This window comes from Gossypium arboreum, chromosome 5 (genome assembly GCF_025698485.1).
Source record: "Gossypium arboreum isolate Shixiya-1 chromosome 5, ASM2569848v2, whole genome shotgun sequence".
Lineage (NCBI taxonomy): Eukaryota > Viridiplantae > Streptophyta > Magnoliopsida > Malvales > Malvaceae > Gossypium > Gossypium arboreum.
In genome coordinates this window covers 5,146,605-5,167,178 of record NC_069074.1, presented here as the reverse complement: position 1 = coordinate 5,167,178, position 20,574 = coordinate 5,146,605, and the positions used below count along the sequence as shown (strand labels likewise).

Genomic DNA, 20,574 nt, shown 5'->3' with positions numbered 1-20,574 from the left:
GATTAAGAGGGTGCATGAGTAGGATCAAAATTAAGACAGAAAAGAAAAATACAAGTAAAAATATGAAAAAGAAAATCACTTAGGGGCTTTCTTTGATAATTTATAGGAATGGTAACGGTTTAAATACTTGTCCTGCTTTATTATTCTTGTAGTTTTTCCATAATATTTAATACATTTTATTTAATTTAATATTTTACTTCAAATCCTATAACAATATAGGTTAAATACTCGAATCAGTTAAATTAAATTCTTTTCTTAAGATAACATGAATAATTAAATAAGAACAAATATAAAATTCAAATTCACTAATCTTAATAAAATTAAGAAAACACGAATAATTTTATAATAAAAGAAGAAAGAAAACATGAATAATAAAATAGGAAAAATATATAAAATTTAAAAATTTTAAGGTTTAATGTTGGATTTCATATTTTTTCTTATTTTATTTGGTGCTATTTTCTAGATTTAAATATTTTCAATTTTGAGAATTCTTTTAAAATTTTATATATGTTTTTGAAGCTTGAGTTATATATATATATATATTTAATTTTTCAATAAATTTTTAAAATTACTAGTAAATTGATAACATGCGAAAATATTACTAAGTTTATTAAATTAAAACTAAATTAAAAAAATATATAAAATTTAAAGACTATAACTATTATCATACCAGTTAAATGATAGAAACATTAATCTGTGATTAATTATTTTAATTATTTATTTTGAAAGTTACCTCAAAATTTTTAAAACGGACAAATTTACTCAGAACTGACAAGAGAGATCTTTTTAAAGCTTATTCTCAATAAATACAGTGAGGGGAGCCCGTTTGAGTAGTCACCCTCTCCAAGGGGTTAGAAATTTGGACCACTTGGTTTTTCCCTCCGCGTTAAATTCACATCACAGTCTGTGTCTCCAGTGAGTGATTGTTAATTGCGTTGTCCTTCCCATCCAGTTACCAGAGTAATTGGCCTACATTTTTCATCAATGTGGTGGGTAGGTACTGTACTCGCATTTCAACCACATTGATTCGATGCGCTACGTATCAATTTTAAGATCTCAACTTCGCCTGTGGTACGTTGAACAAGAAAGAAAAAAAAAAAAAACTTAGGCTTTGGTAGCTATCCGTACAGGTGGTATTGACACCTACAGTATTAATAAAAATATTCTGACATTTTTAAATCAATTCTTTTTTGTGTTTTTTTCCAATTTTCTCATAGTTACATTATATTTGATTGTTATTTAGCCCAATTAATATTTTTTAATATTTATATTTTCATATGAACATATTTATATTAAATCCCCGTGCACAGTTGATGCCTTAACAAAGGCAGTTACGCATTTCGTAGTTGTTCGAAATCGAAGGCCCTAATAAAAAAGCCGGCAGATCTTCTTGATGAAATAATACAAGGAAACATGTTTAACCAGTCAATGACTTAGATCATAAATCAAACATCAAGTTTATGACAGATGAGAAATTGGTGAAGATCAAAATACCATTGCAACAGTATTCTGGCTCCACTCATGTTTAATCGGCATCCATCTCTTCTAGGGCAATCCTAGCCGCAGCCTTAGCCTCCTCCAAAAGGTCATCGGGAACCTGAAATCCAACCATCGACATTTTTTATGAATACAAACATGTAAACATATGGGAATAGTGCAATAAATTATCCGTGAAAGGAATTTAATGACATCGAAACAAAGAGTCATTAATCATTCATTGCACCGAAGTCTCGCTAATGATTTAGTTAAGCAAGCTAACATTCCTAATTTTTACTTTCTTTAGGCAACTAAGCGACAGTATCTGAAAAACAAAATGGGTCTGCCATGCTAAAGTAATTGTTTGAGCATACAAGCAAATAGAGGATAAAATGTAAAAGCATTCAAAAAAAAGTGCAGGTAAACCCAATTGAAGATAAAGCAGGAGAAAGATTTCAAGTTGGTTCTTGACATGTTTGGTGAAGGCCCACAAATGTCTCCTGGATGCAGAAAGCTAAGAAGCTAATCACGGATTTGTTTACTTGAGACTTTATTTTGTTAATCTTGTTATATTTACGGAGCTTAAAATTGTAATATTTTATAAGTTCAGGGTTATATTTAGTATTTAAAATAATATAGGTTTCATCTTAGAGTTGCCTTCGTTACGCTATTAGGTTTTTGTTTTCTAGTCCAGTTTGTTTAAGTTATCTATTTTCAATTAAAAAAAAGTTGTGTCCCTATTTTCTTGAGTTTCAAGCATGTTAGCTCAGAGCTATATTATGCATCTGACATAGATATGTTCAATTTTTTCTGTGTTTTTTCATCTGGGTCTTTGAAGAATCATATATCTGTACTAACATTCAAATATGCATCTGACATGAGTGATGGGCCTGGGTACTCTTAAGGAAAAACGTAGGCTTAGAGTCCAAGTTAAGGGTCTATAGAAACTAACGTACTTTCTATTAAGGGGTAGACATGCAATTAATTCAAGCTTATTGCTTTTCTGGTTATTGCACTTTAAACCCTAGTCCCTAAGATATCCTGAATCACTTCCATCATGTCATTCAATGGGAGATTCTTGTGTCAAAAGTGGCCAGAAAGACGTGGGTAAAAGAATAAAAATACCCTACTTTTTCAAATCATAGTATATGGTCTTAAATGAGCAAAATGGTAAGGTCAATTTCATACCAACATTGTCTAGGACAAGAAGGGCGTCATTTTGTTGTTCTAGCTAGTTAGAAAGTTGAAACAAATACCATATTAAGAGACGGTAAGAATTACCTTTTGATGTTGTTGCTTGGACTCGTCACAGACCCAACTCATCTCAAGTTCAAAGGCCTTATCCTTTGCTTCGTCATGTAACTTATATATGCTGTTCACAAATGATGCGCATGGTTAACATCTAGTACTAGCATTGAAAACTTGCATTCAGAGAGAAAAGGAAGAAAATACCACGTATGGCAATGCATGATGAATGTGAAAATTTAACATTAAAAGAAGGCACTCCTCTTGCACCTCCATCTTATAAGTTTACAGTTCTCTTGCTCACTTCAAATTTTGTTTTGAATTTTATGCACTGCAAGAAAATGGCAACACTACTGGTATTTATTGCCAACTCAGTGGAAGGGTAATTAAACTATTCCCTAACTGTTGCCGATAAGATAGATTTCAGTTTGTTGTAATACGTAGGGTCATATTGTGGAAGGCACTCAAACAATGACCAATAATCCAAACACTTTATCATAAACTATTACTATTGCCAGAGAACTGAGGTTGCTTTTAGTTGGTGTTTGGATAAGAGAGAAATAAGGCTTTTCTTTGGCAAGTAGGATCATAGAGTAGGGCACCATACACACACAAATCCATAATCCAAACAAGGTTTATATAGTTAGTTCTTACTTAATGTCAGAGGTAAATGTTTCCACCGCAGGTCCAAGGCCGAATTCTGACATATAGGTGTTAAATCAGATTTGCCACAGGATTAAACTATTTTATATACTCTGCGTTACAGTTTCAGTAGCCAACAGCTTTAGCGATATGAAAGAGGAAATGAATTAAATTTAAGACAATCTTTAATGAATTAAATTTAAGACAATCTTTAATGAATTAAATTTAAGACAATCTTTTAGAACATCTTTGTAAAATGTTCTCTTTTGAGGTAAAACAAAAGCTTAAAGTTACGTTAAACTCTAGGCAGCTAATTTCTACCAAGTTTTAGCATGCATGTACCCTAGTTCATCAGGGAAAACATAAATCTTACCCCCCATTGAGAGTCATAGATTGTGGTAAGCTAGAGACATCGCAAAGAATAGACAAATAAACAGAGAATAAGAAAACCAATTTGATGTTGTTGCCTAATGCAAAGACAACAAAGAACAGCATTTAAAATGACGGTTCAAGCAAGAATCTTCAAAAGTGAAAATTAAGAAAAAAAAAAAGTGCACATAAAATTTTAGAACCAACAATTAACGTCCCCAGAATCAAAATAAGCATATTAGAACAAAAACAGGAAGAATTAATATAGCCAAAACTCACATTTTGGCTACTTCAATGACCCCTTCTCTGCATGTCATTTCAGACAGCTTCAACTTTTCAATTTCCCTGTCCACAATCGATTCAACCATTAAATTATCAGATGCTCAGAAGATGAATGCAGAGAGAAAGAGATAACCAAAGATTACAAAGGTTGTGATAATAAGAAAGATTTTAACTTTTTTATATCCATCGGAGTACACAGCCCCAAAACAAACAGAATGGATAGAACCATTTCATGTAGCTAGGACCAACCAGTTTGATGTAAAGGCTACATTAAGTCGTGTTGATGAATCATAGGCAAATATGGCAAGTAGTGAAACAGCAGATAGTGCACAACTCGTACATCATTTTCCTTAATCCACCTTGCTTCATCCACTCCACATTTTTGTACCTTGTTCTTATATCTGATTAATTCAAACTTGGATTAGGACTCTCTTGCTCTCCATTGAGAGTTTTTTATTTCAAACTTTAAAGGTTTCTCTATGATGCATCCAATTTTACTCTATTAGAAAAAAAGGGGCAGATCACATTATTGAAGGAAAGCATAACTGGGGGATTAATCTTAACAATTCGAGAGAATGACAGGAGTATATCCTTTGCTGATTGGTTTTCATAAAAGAGAATATATAAGAAGGGGAAAATGATCTCATTAGAAGGCCCTTCAACGGGATGACCATTGCATCCAAATTCTTTACTAGATTTCACTGGTTGAGATGGAAACAAATAAAAGTACAGAATATATAATGCTCCAATCATTGATCTCATCTAACTAGCTAGCATGACAAAATGACTTCCATTAAAAGTCATATTCTAAGTTCCACATGAAAGAAATAGTTTGAATCTTACGTTTTGGCAGCTTGTTTTCCCTTCCCAACTGCAGCACCAAAGTATCTCTATACAGGAAGAAATACATTATTGACTGGCAAAGAAGATAAATATACCGATAGATCTAGCAACAAGAAAAGAGAAGAAAAATGAAGCCCCATTCGCAAGAAATGAACTTACATAGGAGATGCCAGACGGTTCAACCATGTATAATTGGGGTCCATCTCTATCATAACCTCCGAGAATTACCCCACAGCCAAAAGGCCTGAGCCACCAGTAAAGAGTGCATAAATGGACATAACTTGCAAGGCGTTCAGCAAGTTCTTTGACAGGAATGGGTTCACCATACACACTAAACCACGAGGTCCACCACCAACAAAATACAATTACAATTAGATGAACACATAACAACATAATTAAAGCTGAATTTAAGTAATTGATGTACAGGAGAAAAATAAATAAATACCTTTGATAACTAGTGGCTTCAGATTTAGCACGGGCCACAATTTGTCTGCCGTCAGCTGCTAATCCAGCTACTGCCTAAATTCGAGCATCCAATATCAGGGGAAAGAGAGAGCGAGAGACTAAGAATCCAAAGCTAGCATTGACAAATAACAATGTGGCTAAAGATGCAATAAATTGAAGTTAAAAGCTGAAAAAACGGGGGAGGAAACTAGGGAATACCATGCCGGAATGACGATGAACGGAATGGATTCTACGATTAGAGCCAGGTAACATCATTTTTGATGCTATCAGCTTCTCCACTCCCTTGAAAAAGCAATATCCATTCTAACGAAACTATTTTATATTCAAAAAAAGCAATCAAAGTAAAAGAAAAAGAAGCATACCATAACGATCCCATCTTTGCATTTTATTCCAATTACAGTTCTGAAAAATAAAGATAATTGAGAACCTAACAATAGCAGAATGTGCATATAATTATTAGTGAAAAAAGAAGAAGAACGAACCCACTGTTATCGACGGCCTTGGAGGCGTACTCGATCTGAAAAACGCGGCCGTCGGGAGAGAAAGTGGTGACTGAGAGATCGTAACCAGTTCCAATGCTGCTCATCTTTCTTCTCTTCTCTGCACTTGCTTTTCCTACTTCTCACACTTGGTTGTTATTCTTCCTTTCTGTTTCTTCTTCTTCTATATTGCTCGGCCTTAGTTAAATATAATTTTCTCTGTGTTTTGTCATAATTTTCTCTGTGTTGTGTTCCCAGTTTTCTTTCTTCTCAAGTCAAGACCTTTCACCCTGATGGGCCTTTTACGGCCGATGAAGTTCCGACTCCATTTCAGTATTTTGCCGAACCAGCCCAACGCTAATTACTCCTAGCTTCAGGCCCTTAGTGCCGGCCTCACAACTCGCAATGCTAAGGGTACAAAAATGTAGTCCAACACTGTTGAGCTAATAATCATCTTTTGTTGTATAAATAGAAAATCCTACTCGACTACAAAAATTGAAGATGTAGTAAAATAGACATGAAATATGCTTTTATTATAATAAAACAGTATCCTAATCGAATGGTCACTGTTGATGTCTTCTCCAATTTTTAATGTACCAAAAAATATATATAACGTTATACTCAAATTTTATTTTTAAATTTCAATCAAAATAGCACGACCCTCAAACTTATTAATACATTCAATTTTAGATTTTTAAAAATGGATTGGTTTTTAGAAAAATTAGTTTTTTATATTAGGATGATTTTAGTAGAATATTTTTATTATTTAATACATTTTTGAACTTGTTTTTTTTAAATATTCTACTGATGTTATTAAAATAATGAAGAACCGAACAGGCCACAAATCCAAGGCAAAGCCAGCTGTTCACCAACAAATGGGCCACCAAACGGTGCACCCGAAAAAAACAAAATAAACCCTAATTCAAACAAAAGCAGAAAACCTAAAGAGAAAGCAAAAAAACAGCCTCTGTTCGTCTCCCTCAATTCATTCAAACGCCATTTTCGCATCAGTAGCAGAGGTAAGTGCTTCTCACCCTTCACAGGGAAAATAATCATCAGAATATCCAAGCCCTCTGTTCTTCGGAACCAAACCAACGAATTTCCGGTCTCAGCCCTTGCCTTTCAAAATCATTCATTTTCGATCCCAGTCCTATCTTTATTAACAATATCATCAACTGAAGCCGGAGCCTCTTTTTGAACTTATTTTTAAAATTATTTTCAGTAAAACAAATACATTATAAATTATATTTATTGCGAAATATTATAGAAGCATTTGATTAAGTAAAGCTTAATTTGGAATATTATATATATGGAAGTGGATAGTAACATGTTGGAGGTAGAAGAACTCATTGAAGTTTGGAAAGGATAAATAATGTTAAGAATAATTTAAACAAATATTTTCTTTTTAAAGTTACAGAGACTCATTTATATTATTAAAATATTTTATTAGTAAATATTCATTAATTGTAATATATATTTATTATTAAAATATTAATAGAATTTTGCATACAATATTAAAAATCATTTAAAATTAAAATTTAATATTAATGTTAGAATTTTATTATTAAAACAAAATTGTAACATTAAGTATTTTTTCAAAATAATAAATAAAATTTATTATGAATTATAAATATGTATGCTTGAAAACAATAATATAAGAAAACCAATATTTTAATATTTCAAAAATAGAAACTAAAAATTTGTTATTAATAACTTGTGTTTGATTAAATTTAATTTTTATAAAAAATCAAGAGATTTTTTAAAAAATTACCCTTTTCAAAAAGGAATTGGATTTAAAAAGAATTGACTTAAATAAGGTTTTTTCATAAAATAAATATAAAAATGTTTTCTATAAATTATTTTTTAGAAAATAAATATACCCTCAGTTAGGTGTTAAAGAAGGCTATGATTGAAGGTGGGATTTATATTTTAATTTATTTCGGATGATTTATTAACTTTAGAGAAAAGTATAACATATGTTCTTTAGAAAATTGTTGTTTTCGCCAATCAAATATTTTCCTATGAAACAACGTTAAAAATACAAAAAGAAGGAGGTTTTTTTTTTACAAAATAACTAAACCCAAAATCAAATAATAAAAATTAGCCGCCAGGCTTGCTACGCACTATACGTATATTGTATAAAACATTATCTTACTTTATCAACCGAATCTATCATCTGACGTGGACGTTTGTTTAGAATGAATCAAATACTGTTGTTTTTAGAGCGAAGCAGAATTAGAGAGGAAAGGGTCAACTGTTTCGTATTCAAAAGGGTAAAACTACCTTATATTTGCATTTGACCTTTTATTAAAAGGAATAAATTAGTACATTAATTATATTTTACCTTTTATAAATTATTACATTAATTATATTTTATCTTTTATGTTAAAATTTTAATTATTTATACGGTTAAAAATAATATAGTTATCAAACAATAACACGTGATATGTTGTATATATCTCATATTGATGTATAATACTAATTTTCAATGATAATAAAAATTTAACAAAAAATAATTTGTTTTTGAATTTAATTTATGATGATTAATTTATTATTTTTGGAAAAAATAATAAAATGTAATCCTAGTTGTAATAAAATTGCTCTAATGATACTTTTAAGACTTTTTATCTAAATAATACAAAAATAAAATTAATAATTGAAATGGTATACTCATGAGATTATTTATCAAAATTGTATGATTTTACTAGTGTTGCTTGTCAAATTGATGATGTCGAACTGAAATGTAATAATCTAAAATATTTAAGGACTTAATATGTAAATTTTTCATTTTGAGTGGCTGCTAGAAAAAAAAAAGTGAAAAGGTGTTGCGACACCAAACTTTAAATGTGGCTAATTGCCTTGTAAACCCTCATTATAAATATATATATATATTCCCCTTCAACTCACTACATTATATTTAAATAAGCCCTCAATCTATTTTTGTAGTTCTTAACATATGATTTGTACTCATGAAAGCCCTTTATTTTAATATCAAAATAAATATATTTTGAATTTTAAGTTCTTATCTTAATTTCTTGTTGATGCAATAAAAATTATATACACTTTAACATCAACATAAAATTAAAAAAGTAATCAAAATTTCAAAAGAGTAGTTAAAAATGTCATGTATATAAGCACTCTCAAGAAATTTTAAAATTTTATTTTTTATTTAATAAACTATTCTTATTAAATTCACATCAACATAAAATGCTAATTAGTTTATATTTTTTAAAATAGTTTCACTTTAATATTAAAATTTAAGAACTTTCATGGGTAAAATTTATAGTTTGAGGGTCTATTTAACTACAAAAATAGTATAAAAGCTTGTTTAAACAAATTATAATAGTTTAATTAGACTTCTATCTATGTTTTCATCTGTTCTTAAGCATTGAAAATAATCAAACAATTTTCGCAATGCAGGTGCCAGGTTAAACAACATACAATCTAGTAGAGCTAATATACTAAAAATCCCTTTAATATTGGTAAAATATATTTACTTTAATATTAAAATAAATAGATTTTATGAGTGAAAATCATAAGTTAAGAGTTTATTTAACTACAAAAATAGGTTAAAGACTTGTTTAAATACAATGTAGTGAGTTGAACGGGAAATAAAAAAACAATAAATAAGAAGGGTTTAAAAGAGAATTAGCCAAATTTAAGGTTTGGTATCGCCAGCTCATTTCACTTCTTTTTTCCAGCAGCCACTCAAAATGGAAATTTTGCATATTAGATCATTGAATAATTTAAATCATTATATTTTAATATAGTATCACCAAATTAATAAGCGGTACGAGTAAAGTTATTCCATTTTGATAAATAATTTCATGGGCCATATCAATTATTAATTTTATTTTTTATATTATTTAAGGTAAAAAAGCACACTTTTACCTATTCAACGCGGTAGGGCACATGGAGTTAGTTTAAAGTCAATAGTCAAAATATCATCGCTTATTATGTAGGGTACACAATTCAGCAATGGGTTTCCATCATAAATTTTATTTAATATGTAAACAGCGTAGATATTTTACATCCAGTTCAGCCTAGGCTTTGCTTTGGTTTGGGTCACCATCTTCCATTGACTACTTGTTCATTCAGATGCCTCTCTTTCAATGGGAAATTGGACTTTTGGCTTATTTTCTTCTCTTACCATATTTTTTTCTTCGACCCTTTAAATGGTTCATCATTTTCGTTGAGGAGTACAACTTAATTACCTTCCTCATGATTTGACCATTTCTTTCTTCTTGTTATCTCATCCACTCCCATGGGAATTTGTTGGCCTAAACCTGCTAAGTGCGGTCATGCTTCTTCCACTAACTTTTCAGGTCTGTTCATTTAATTCCTCTTATTTCTTTGTCTAAATTAAGATTTTCATACGTATACACTATACATCATGGATTGTGTAGCTTGGGTTCTTTACGTGTTGCCCCCAGCAAAGATCTTGCAAAATTCACTTGGTTTATAATGGATTAATCCCCATTCAATTTCTTGATGGAATCCTCAATTCTCTGTATTTGATCTGAATCTTACAAAGGGGTCCAGTAGATGTGTGTTTTAAGCAACTAAAGACGATGAATTCTGAGCCTAATTCACATATTCATCAACAAAAAAGTGCAGCTTTCATATGGTTTAGAGGGCAATACATTTATAGCGTCTGCTATTTGTTATTTTAGGTGGTTCAAAGACTCATACACCAGTTTCCAGCAATCTCAATGTTGATACATCTGTTTCTAGCAATCTCAAGGCTTTTAGCTATTCTGATCTTAAAACTGCCGCCAAAAGCTTCCGGTCGGAGACTCTTCTCGGAGAGGGAGGATTCGGATGCGTTTTCAAAGGTTGGCTTGATGAGAACACTTTGGCTCCTACCAAGCCCGGAACTGGAATTGTTGTAGCTATCAAAAGACTTGCGGCAGAAAGCTTTCAAGGCCACAAGGAATGGCTTGTATGTACTCCAATTTACAAGTTTTATTTCCTCTTCTTCGTTTGATTTTGTTTTCTTTTCAACTTCATATGTGTACCTGATTTCCTCTCTGACAAACCTTGTAGGCAGAAGTTAACTATTTGGGTCAGCTTCACCATGAAAATCTTGTGAAGCTCATTGGCTATTGTGCAGAGGATGAGAATAGGCTTTTGGTTTATGAGTTTATGCCAAAGGGAAGTTTGGAGAATCATTTATTTAGAAGTAAGCATCTCATTTTCTACAGATTTTGCTCATTTTTTCCATTTATCTATCTTAAACCCTATAGTCTGTTCCATCGCGGCATTGCCGCATAAAAGTACGGAGTTAAACTGTATGGATACGGTTGGCTCCCATTCGTGGAAGCCTTGTTCAGGGACGCTATAGTGTTAAGGTTTAGCTAACCATTAATGTTTTTCTTCTTTCAGAAAGTGTTCAACCGATTTCCTGGGCTACGCGGATGCACATTGCTAGGGGTGTCGCACGGGGATTGTCCTTTTTACATAGTTTAAATGCTAATGTGATCTACCGTGATTTAAAGGCTTCCAACATTCTTCTCGATTCGGTATGCTGATGCCTGGGAAAGTTCTGACTTGTGATTGACTTGTATAGCGGAGATCTTCCTATTGATCAAACGTTTAATTGAATGACTAATGCTGCTGCTGTATAAATTCATGTAGGACTACAATGCAAAGCTTTCAGATTTCGGCTTGGCAAGAGATGGTCCAACTGGCGATAACACTCATGTCTCAACCAGAGTTGTAGGCACTCAAGGTTATGCAGCCCCTGAATATGTAGCAACAGGTGTCCATCATCTTTCTTTTGAATACTACTCTTGAGTCCTCTTTTACGAATAAGTTCAGGAAACGGATCACATTTAGCAGTGAGTTGGGAAATGAACTGAGCAATGTAATTCAACCTTCTTAAACTTTAGGGCCTTTGGGACGCCTAGATTCCAATAAACAGCATGCTTTTTGGCCCACGGGGGCTATATATTTTTCTGCTTCTTCCTACGTATTTTCCAGAGGGTAGGAGTTGTTGAACATGAAATGTTTAATACACATGATCATACCAGCTACCGTTTTGTTTCACTGTTGGGGGAATTAAATTAAAAGAGAAACTTTGAGAGGTGAAACTAACTGCAGTCTGCATTACAGGCAACTATAGCTATAGTAGACACAAAAAGGATTTCGGGTTGGAAGTTATAAAGATCATGAAAGAGATGATATTGGGAAACATTACCATCTTGGTGCATTGATATAAACATTGATATGATCATCTTGGTGCATTGATATAATCATTGATATGATCTTTGTTTTCTCAAACTTGTTTTCTTAGCATGTGGTTTTCGACTTAGGGGTATCGATCCAACTAACGGACTAGTTTAAACATTGCAGGTCGTCTGACCCCAAAGAGTGACGTGTACAGCTTCGGTGTTGTACTATTAGAATTACTTTCGGGACGACGGGTAATGGATGATGACCGAGCTGGTTTGTCGGAAGAAACACTGGTGGAGTGGGCAAAACCCTTCCTAAGTGACAATAGGAAAATGCTAAGGATTATGGATACAAGGTTGGGGGGACAGTACTCTAAGAAAGGAGCACAAGTAGCGGCTGCTCTCGCATTGCAGTGCTTACATACGGATCCGAAGAACAGGCCTTCCATGGCCGATGTTCGGGTTTCGTTAGAACGAATCCATACAACAATGGATACACCAAGAACACCACCTCAACAGTCACCAGCAAGGCTGCATTCTCAAGGGATTAAGCATATGAATAGCCCTCACAAGGCAAGAGTTCCAACTGCAAATTCACGTTGAGAAATATTGTTTTCTTTTTTTATCTCGGACGAATTCACTTATTTTATCTTAAGTTTGTCAGACAGGTGTTGAATACGTGATAATTATTGTAACGTCAAAATCCCTATGTACATGAACCATTTTTGTTGTACCAAATATTGTAGAAAGATATTGAAAGAGAAATAATGAATTTTCACCACTGGTTTGATGATCTCTGTGATTTTCACCATTGTGTTTATGGTTAAACAGATGAACGTATTTTGACCACAAAAATGGTCATCAACAATATTAAATGAGTTCTTTTAAAGGTTTCAAATTTTATACTCTTATCTTTGTATTTTTTTATTTATAAATTTTGGCTTCTCAATTTAATTTTATCATTAAAATTAAAAATGCAAAAGGTAAAATAATTTTTATAATTTTTATCAATTTGACAAAAATTTTATACTTGTTAAATTTTCCATGTTTCTTATTTTTATTTCATCGTATCTAGAGGCTATAGTCAAAATAATGGGATGGATATGTGATGGAGCAGGGAATAATATAATCCAGGGATATTGGACGCGTGGAACAAACGTGTACACCCGAAGAAGCCCGACATCTAACTCCCTCCAACCATTCAATATCCAGAACCCCACAGATTCTAACTTGAAAGAACAAAATACTAGTTGATGAGTTGCATTAATTATTTTTAGAGTTCATGAGACATGGATGCCGCAAAATTAAATCTGGTTTTTAACTTGTTCTTCATTTTTCAGTTAAAATTTGTAGTTTTTGCAGCTGTGGGTGGTGGTGGATATAGCAGAAGTGACTTCCCACCGGGCTTTGTTTTCGGTGCATCAACTTCAGCCTATCAGGTGAGGCCTGTCTGTTTCTGTGTTCCATTTTATAATATATATGGAATTTTTTAAACTAATATTAATGCACTTGAACTATTTGCTGCCAAATGACAAATGAAAAAGTATGAAGGTGCGGCTGATAAAGATGGTAGGACGCCTAGCATATGGGATACTTTTGTCCATGCTGAAGGTTTGAATGATTTTTACTTTCTAAATTTCCTTCACATTGCTTTGTTTATGTCTTTTATTTTCTCTGTGTATGTATAGTTCAAAAGGTTGTATCTATAGGGAAGCAATTCCAATCTCAAATCGTTGCTCATAGCCTCTTAGAGCAAACACAAACAGATTTCTCATATGCATATGCTGTGGGAACTTTTCTCAATATTTCTTCCCCCCCCCCCCCCCCTTTGCTTGAAACCAGCGAGGTCTTGGGATATCTAGGAAATCCTTTTATTCTCCATGGACTAAGACTCAAATTACAAACCTATCAAACACCAACGATCCTTTTATCAATCATCATTTAACTAAGGGGATAAATTTGAGATATTATATGATGATATGAGACTTAACTATGTCTGATTAATTGCCTCAGGGAATTTTAACGAAGGCAATGGAGACGTAGCTTGTGATGGGTATCACAAGTACAAGGTACACATGGTTATTGAATTATCCTATTGCATACTTTCCTTTTTCACTTTCTTTTTTGATACGAAGGAGATCATAGTGGAAAAAGTTGCAAATGTTGGGATTTGAATCCCATATCAGCCTGCATGAACTAACTGGGTTAAGCCATGAGTTCGCAAACCTTCCTCTTTCTTTTGAATTAGTTTTGGAGTTTGTTAAGTCACGTAGAGCTCCTCTATCCATGAACAACTATCGTGGGAACTGCAGGACAGATTTGATTAACAAGAAAATGATGAACGATGAAGTTAATTACAAGTCGATCTCTTGCAGGAAGATGTTAGACTCATGGTAGATACAGGCTTGGAAGCCTACAGATTTTCCATTTCATGGTCAAGGCTCATCCCCAGTATGAAATGTCATCTATGCTCCATTTTAACCACTTGAAGGCTATTTATGTTTTACTTTTTCCCCAACTGAAACGCTAATTTTTCTTTTTCCTCTTCAGATGGAAGAGGACCTGTCAATGTAAAGGGCTTGCAATATTACAACAATCTTATTAATGAACTAATCAAAAATGGTTAGAGCTAATGGCTAATACCAATTTGTTTGTTATTTGTTTAAACAAAGGACAAACTTCGTTTCTTCTGTTGATATATGTATGGTTGTTGGCTACTTGCAGGAATCGAACCACATGCTACGTTACATCATTACGATCTGCCACAGACACTCGAAGATGAGTATGGAGGATGGCTTAATCGGGAAATTGTGTAAAGTTTCCATCGTTATGTTGTAACTAATGAATATATTTTTCTTTTCCATAATACATCTTTCTTTAATAAAGAGAAGGTTTAATGTATTTGTACAGGAAAGATTTTACAGCATATGCAGACATATGCTTCAGAGAGTTTGGAGATAGGGTTTTGTATTGGACTACCGTAAACGAGGCCAATGTGTTCGTTTTAGGAGGCTATGACCTTGGATTTGTGCCTCCTCAGCGATGCTCTGCCCCTTCTCCGTTCAATTGTTCCAAAGGCAACTCATCAACCGAGCCATATCTGGCAGCTCATAATATCTTATTAGCACATGCAGCCGTGGCAAATTTATACAAGAAAAAATACCAGGTAAGGATCTGAAAAGCAAGAACCCCAGCTCCTTCCTTGGCTGGTTGAGATATCAAGTTTTAGTTGATCATTTCGAAGAAAAAATTAATGCAGGAAAAGCAACATGGACTTGTAGGGTTTAACCTCTTCAATTATTGGTTTGTTCCTTTAACAAACACAACTGAAGATATAATTGCTGTTCAAAGGGCCAATGATTTCTATTTTGGTTGGTAAGATGCAGCTCTAGTAAGAATTTGCCTTGGATCATCTTTAAAATCCCCCATTACATTGTTCTTGGCATACTTTATTGTAGTAATTAATTCCCCCTCTATATTTCAGGTTTATGCATCCCCTGGTATATGGGGACTATCCTAGGTCAATGAAGGAGAATGCCGGTTCAAGGTTGCCTGCCTTCACCAGTTCTGAATCCAAGCAGGTCAAAGGGTCATTTGATTTCATTGGGCTTAACTTTTACAACGCGATGTCTGTTAAGGACCAGCCTAGCAGTTTAGAAATGGAGCACAGAGACCCTGCAGCGGATATGGCGATAGAACTAATTCGTATGTCATCCTGCAAAATGAATCCAGAGTAGATGTCTTGACTCTGGGCAGCCTTTTTCCTTTTATGGGCTTTAATCTTTCAATTGTTGTGAACTTACATTCTCATTCTTGCAGCTTTCCCACATAATGCATCAAAATTCGAGGTGGGTTAGACACCATTACACCAAAGCTTTTAAGGATCTTAGTTTTTAGTGTTACTTTAAATGTATCGCTAACCTGCTACTGTTTGACTCAGTTCTCTGTTACACCTTGGGCCCTCAAAGGGTTACTAGAGTATGTCAAGGAAGCTTATGGAAACACTCCTATCTATATCCATGAAAATGGTCTCTCTCTCATTTTTGGTGATCTTTTTCCCTTTTATATTGTTTACTAAGGCTAAACCTAAATGATATATATGTATATGTATATGTATACATGTGAACATGTGTTAGGTCAAAGGACGCGACAGAATTCTACATTGGAAGACTGGCCAAGGGTGAAGTCTTTGAATGCATATATTGGAAGTGTGCTTGATGCCATAAGGTATATATGTCTCTGTTTCTATTTTGTTTTTCTTCTCTACCTTCAAAATTCTGCCCCACACCTCATAGCTAAATTGGCAATAATTAGGATATTATTTAGCAGTTGTACAAAAATAAGGTTAAAAAAAGGAAGAAGCTCGTTTTCTGGACATTTCATTTTTCTCGAGCCTTATCAATTTACTATTACTAATATAGATTTAGAAGAGATTGATCCATTTTTGTGTGTAAATTCAGGTTCACTCATGCCGGCTTGAGAAATGTCTTTTTATGGTTTGAGTATGGATAGAATTTCATGTCCCTATACTTTGAGACGGATTAAATTGACCTAACCTATGAACATATCTAATTAGATAAAATTTTCTTTTAAAGAAGAAAAAAAAATATTTTAGATTCAATTTCTATACAAATAGATATCTTGATTTCCTTTTAAAAATGTTTTTCTTCTCTCTCTTTTTTTTCCACTTATTTGATGGAAATTCTTGAACTTCCACATGAAGGAACGGGTCGAATACGAGAGGATATTTCACATGGTCCTTCATGGATCTATTTGAATTATTGGATGGCTATGAATCAAGTTATGGTCTATATTATGTAGACTTGGAGGACCCAAGTTTGAGAAGGGTCCCTAAGCTTTCTGCTAAATGGTATTCTGAGTTTTTGAAGGGTAAATACGTGGATTTTAGTGAAGTGATTCAGCTTCAAGATGCATCTTTTTCTGATGCTCAACTCTCAGATTAATTTGTAATTTGTATCTCTTTACAGTAACTGCTTGTTTAGTTTTGTATTATGCTTGCTTTACGGCTCTGTAATTTCTGCCTTTTTTTGTGAACAAAAACACAACTTCATGAGGCTACCATTTTATGCATCCCTAAAGGTGTCTTTATCTATAAAAAAAATTGTCTTTGATTGGGTTCGGACTTGGAAATTTTAGTTTCCATGTCTAAACATGGTAGGTAGGCATAAAAAGACATTTAAATCCAGAGTTAATATACTATGAGTGTTGTTTGAATGTTTAATTTCATAATTGAGTTTTTCTTAAATTTAATATCTAAATTTGATTTTAATTTTAATTTAACACTAAAATTTTTAAAGTGATGTTAATAAAAGTATTAAAAAGTAATTATTTTGTTGAGAATTATATATATATTTGAGTTCAATTCCTCACAACAATAATAAATAATTAAAATATATTTATAGCTTAATTTATATTTTAATTGAATATTAAAATATAATTATTTAAATAAATGATTCAAGAGAAGGTATTTATGAGATAATTCAAATTTATTTATGATATTAATATTATACATAATTATTTAAATTTAATCAAGTTTGAAACACAAATCTAACTCAAGACTATTTAAACTAACTTTTATATTAATATAATATATGTAAAGAAAATATGTACAATACGATACATAAAATAAAAAATATATATTATAAACTTAAAAAATTAGACTATTCAAATATTGAATAGTAGAGACTAAGTCCGACTATTTTTAAGTGAACCTTTTTTCTAATTTATTTCTCTATATTTTATGAATATTTAAATTCGATTAAATACCTTAACCATTATATATGATTAACTCAACAAAATAATTTTACATTTAATTAAGAGGTAATAAAATATTTAGTTATTAAATTCAATAATTTTTTAACTTGGTGCTTGAATTTCTTTTGTCTATGTTATTATCTGATTATAGACCAAAACTGAAAAAAATTGTCGAGTTCAAGGATTAATGCGAATAAAAAAATTGAGGGACTAATTTGAAAAAATTATTAACCTTGAGGACTAAAATTACTTTATCCCTTTAATTTAAACATTTTAAAAATATTATTTTAATTAAAATTGGAATATGCCATTGCACTTGCGATATCTAGGGTTTTAGTAGCCTCACAATGTGACTCCGCCATATATATATCACTCAATTATCGTTCTCAACTCGTCTCTCCGGCTTCATTTCCTTTTTGCTCAGATCTCCTTATCTCCCACTTTTTTTCCTTCTTCAAATACCCAATGGCCGTCACTTTCTCAAATCTCCACACGGAGTCTGGTCTTAAAGCTCTTAATGACTTCCTCTCTGGAAAATCTTACATCTCTGGGTAAGTTCCCTATTTATCTTCTTCCTATTTTCCCCAAACTCAACCTTTTTTACTTTTTTTGTTGAATATTTTTAGTATTAGTAATGAAATATTTATGGGAATTTTGTTGTTTTCATTTTCTTTTATTTTATTTCAGGAATAAGCTGACCAAGGATGACATAAAAGTTTATGCCGCTGTTCTGAAGAACCCTGGTGATTCTTTCCCCAATGTTAGCCAGTGGTATAATTCTGTTTCTTCTCAACTTGCCGCCAGGTAATGTTTCTTATTCATTTTGTTGTTTTCATGATACCCTGTTTTAGGATAATAGTTTTTCTTTGCTTGGCATGATCCGTATTTGCAAAATTTATTGAATCTGAAGATTATGTCTTAGAAAACTTATAATTGTTTTCAATTTGCTTTTAGCTTCCCTGGTAAAGCTGTTGGCGTTGGGTTTGGTGGCAAAGCTGCTCCAGCTGAGTCTGCTAAAACTGAGGTGTGTTTCAAGTTGACTTATTGGACCCAATTTTATAGTTATGTTAAGTTTTTGTTCGAACGGCTCTTATTAATGGAGGGTTGAGAATGTCATAGCTTAATTTGTAGTTATCAAATGTAAGACTTTGGTAGAGTGAAATTTCACCTTTAAACTATAGTTAAATATTATAGCCTACAGAGTATATCAGCAATATACTAAGTAGTTAACTGAATAGATTATTTATTGAAAGATTGAATATTTAGTTGATGAGCAGTAGGATTTTTCCTAATACTCAGTTAAATCACTTCTTGAATAAAACATACTAAATTTTGCTCTCTTTGTTTTTAGAGGAAAAAGAAATTCCTGGATGTGTAATCTATTCAACAAGCTCTGACAATCAGTCTGTTTTGCTATTAGTTTTAATTGTAATTTGATTGTATGAATTTGAAACTTTATAAATATATAGGTCTTGTCCTGATTTGTCTCCTCTCCTCGAGTTTAAGTTTCAAAATTTGATTTCTCTTTTCCCTTTGCTTCCTCAAATATACCCAAAGAAAAGAAAAGCAATTGCCTTTAGAAAAGTGCTAGTAACTTTGAATCTTATTCACAACAAAATGTTAATGTTGGGGAGTATAACCTCTGGCATTCTTCCTCTGATTATCAGTTTTGTTGTTTCAATTGCTTTGTTAGTTGTTTTACCTGTTTTATTCTGACAGGCTGCTGATGATGACGACGACTTGGATCTATTTGGTGATGAGACGGAGGAGGATAAGAAGGCTGCAGAGGAGAGGGAAGCTGCAAAGAAGTCAGCTAAGAAGAAAGAAAGTAAGTAGTTTGTTGATTAAAGTAATTTGACCCTTTCATTTTTGTTTCATACAGAGGATGCATTGTTTTGCTGCTTTGATTATTGTAGTCTTTTGACATTATTGATTCTTGCAGGTGGAAAGTCCTCTGTTCTTATGGATGTTAAACCATGGGATGATGAGACTGATATGAAGAAGTTGGAAGAAGCTGTTCGATCCGTTGAGATGCCTGGACTTTTGTGGGGAGCATGTATGGTTTGGTTTTACTTTCTTTTTATCTTAGATATGTGTCAAAAACAATTTGTACCTATGTTACTTGGGCTCAAAAGGTAAGTTTTGGATACATGTATATGTCCGACACAAGTATATTTATATCTTTATATTCATGTCTGTATATGTACAAGACATGGGTATTTTATAGAAAATGAAGAGTCCAAGTACCGTAGTTGGTGCACATGTTGTATACAGCGACTATCCTAATGATTATATTTGTTTTTAATTCAATATTTGCAGCAAAGCTGGTTGCTGTTGGTTATGGCATCAAGAAGCTACAGATCATGCTTACCATAGTGGATGATCTTGTTTCGGTTGATACCCTTATAGAGGAGTACCTCACGACAGAGCCACGCAACGAATACATTCAAAGCTGTGACATTGTTGCATTCAACAAGATTTAGAGGACTCAGTTTTTTTCTACAGCAGTTGAGAGTGCCATTGGCCATGTTATCACCTTTTGCCCCTTGCTTTCCCCTCGAATATATATATTTTTGCTTGAACCGTGCTTTGCTAGTGCTTCTGCTCTATAGTGAGCATAGATGAAAAGGATTTTCAAGTATTTAAGGATGTTCTATGTTTTTTATTTACTTAAAGCTTGCCCAAAGTAGTTTTAGTGACATTGCAGATTGCATAAGCGGAAATGGAAGTCATGACTGTTTTGAATATTATATTCAATGATTTGATGCAAGTTTTAGTAACTTAATTATCAATATGGATCACGCTTATGGTGATTGATAGTTCAT

General features: G+C 32.7%; 4 protein-coding genes across 6 annotated transcripts; 3 read left to right on the top strand and 1 right to left on the bottom strand.

Moving 5' to 3' along the window:
- Positions 1 to 1,346: 1,346 nt before the first annotated feature.
- On the bottom strand, positions 1,347 to 6,257 carry LOC108451800 (proteasome subunit alpha type-3-like). Of its 2 annotated transcripts, XM_017749484.2 has the most exons (9): positions 5,805 to 6,256; positions 5,685 to 5,724; positions 5,521 to 5,604; positions 5,303 to 5,376; positions 5,017 to 5,188; positions 4,858 to 4,904; positions 4,012 to 4,077; positions 2,758 to 2,848; positions 1,347 to 1,597 (listed from the first exon to the last, which is right to left on the bottom strand). In XM_017749484.2, exons 1-9 carry the CDS (start codon positions 5,906 to 5,908, stop codon positions 1,526 to 1,528), a joined length of 750 nt encoding a protein of 249 aa, XP_017604973.1. In that variant the 5' UTR covers positions 5,909 to 6,256; the 3' UTR covers positions 1,347 to 1,525. The 2 variants fall into 2 exon arrangements, with proteins under 2 accessions (XP_017604973.1, XP_052883957.1); XM_053027997.1 differs by lacking the exon at positions 5,521 to 5,604 and having other exon boundaries at positions 5,805 to 6,257.
- Positions 6,258 to 9,788: 3,531 nt separating this feature from the next.
- Positions 9,789 to 12,767, top strand: LOC108451799 (probable serine/threonine-protein kinase PBL2). Its single transcript, XM_017749483.2, has 6 exons — positions 9,789 to 10,126; positions 10,475 to 10,743; positions 10,848 to 10,983; positions 11,187 to 11,323; positions 11,439 to 11,562; positions 12,156 to 12,767. The coding sequence occupies exons 1-6, from the start codon at positions 10,066 to 10,068 to the stop codon at positions 12,575 to 12,577; spliced, it is 1,149 nt and encodes a 382-aa protein (XP_017604972.1). The 5' UTR covers positions 9,789 to 10,065; the 3' UTR covers positions 12,578 to 12,767.
- Positions 12,768 to 13,028: 261 nt separating this feature from the next.
- On the top strand, positions 13,029 to 17,065 carry LOC108451798 (beta-glucosidase 11-like). Of its 2 annotated transcripts, none has more exons than XM_017749481.2 (13): positions 13,029 to 13,413; positions 13,519 to 13,585; positions 13,988 to 14,043; positions 14,350 to 14,425; positions 14,525 to 14,596; positions 14,699 to 14,786; positions 14,885 to 15,140; positions 15,234 to 15,349; positions 15,459 to 15,679; positions 15,794 to 15,822; positions 15,915 to 16,002; positions 16,111 to 16,201; positions 16,698 to 17,065. In XM_017749481.2, exons 1-13 carry the CDS (start codon positions 13,264 to 13,266, stop codon positions 16,936 to 16,938), a joined length of 1,551 nt encoding a protein of 516 aa, XP_017604970.1. In that variant the 5' UTR covers positions 13,029 to 13,263; the 3' UTR covers positions 16,939 to 17,065. The 2 variants fall into 2 exon arrangements, with proteins under 2 accessions (XP_017604970.1, XP_052883955.1); XM_053027995.1 differs by having other exon boundaries at positions 15,219 to 15,349.
- Positions 17,066 to 18,050: 985 nt separating this feature from the next.
- On the top strand, positions 18,051 to 20,529 carry LOC108451797 (elongation factor 1-beta 2-like). The gene is made up of 6 exons (XM_017749480.2): positions 18,051 to 18,300; positions 18,437 to 18,553; positions 18,704 to 18,773; positions 19,469 to 19,577; positions 19,692 to 19,805; positions 20,069 to 20,529. The coding sequence occupies exons 1-6, from the start codon at positions 18,215 to 18,217 to the stop codon at positions 20,230 to 20,232; spliced, it is 660 nt and encodes a 219-aa protein (XP_017604969.1). The 5' UTR covers positions 18,051 to 18,214; the 3' UTR covers positions 20,233 to 20,529.
- The last annotated feature ends 45 nt before the right edge of the window (positions 20,530 to 20,574 follow it).

Excerpts from the sequence above, each read along its gene's own strand:
- LOC108451799 (XM_017749483.2), top strand. The coding sequence starts at position 10,066 with ATGGGAATTTGTTGGCCTAAACCTGCTAAGTGCGGTCATGCTTCTTCC. Across the intron at positions 10,127-10,474 it reads TTCTTCCACTAACTTTTCAG|GTGGTTCAAAGACTCATACA; the intron begins GTCTGTTCATTT and ends TTGTTATTTTAG. Across the intron at positions 11,324-11,438 it reads CCAACATTCTTCTCGATTCG|GACTACAATGCAAAGCTTTC; the intron begins GTATGCTGATGC and ends AAATTCATGTAG.
- LOC108451800 (XM_017749484.2), bottom strand. The coding sequence starts at position 5,908 with ATGAGCAGCATTGGAACTGGTTACGATCTCTCAGTCACCACTTTCTCT. Across the intron at positions 4,078-4,857 it reads GGAAAACAAGCTGCCAAAAC|GGAAATTGAAAAGTTGAAGC; the intron begins GTAAGATTCAAA and ends GATTGTGGACAG. Across the intron at positions 1,598-2,757 it reads CCAAGCAACAACATCAAAAG|GTTCCCGATGACCTTTTGGA; the intron begins GTAATTCTTACC and ends GTTGGATTTCAG.
- LOC108451798 (XM_053027995.1), top strand. The coding sequence starts at position 13,264 with ATGGATGCCGCAAAATTAAATCTGGTTTTTAACTTGTTCTTCATTTTT. Across the intron at positions 14,787-14,884 it reads TGGCTTAATCGGGAAATTGT|GAAAGATTTTACAGCATATG; the intron begins GTAAAGTTTCCA and ends GTATTTGTACAG. Across the intron at positions 16,202-16,697 it reads AGTGTGCTTGATGCCATAAG|GAACGGGTCGAATACGAGAG; the intron begins GTATATATGTCT and ends TTCCACATGAAG.
- LOC108451797 (XM_017749480.2), top strand. The coding sequence starts at position 18,215 with ATGGCCGTCACTTTCTCAAATCTCCACACGGAGTCTGGTCTTAAAGCT. Across the intron at positions 18,301-18,436 it reads GGAAAATCTTACATCTCTGG|GAATAAGCTGACCAAGGATG; the intron begins GTAAGTTCCCTA and ends ATTTTATTTCAG. Across the intron at positions 19,578-19,691 it reads GTCAGCTAAGAAGAAAGAAA|GTGGAAAGTCCTCTGTTCTT; the intron begins GTAAGTAGTTTG and ends TGATTCTTGCAG.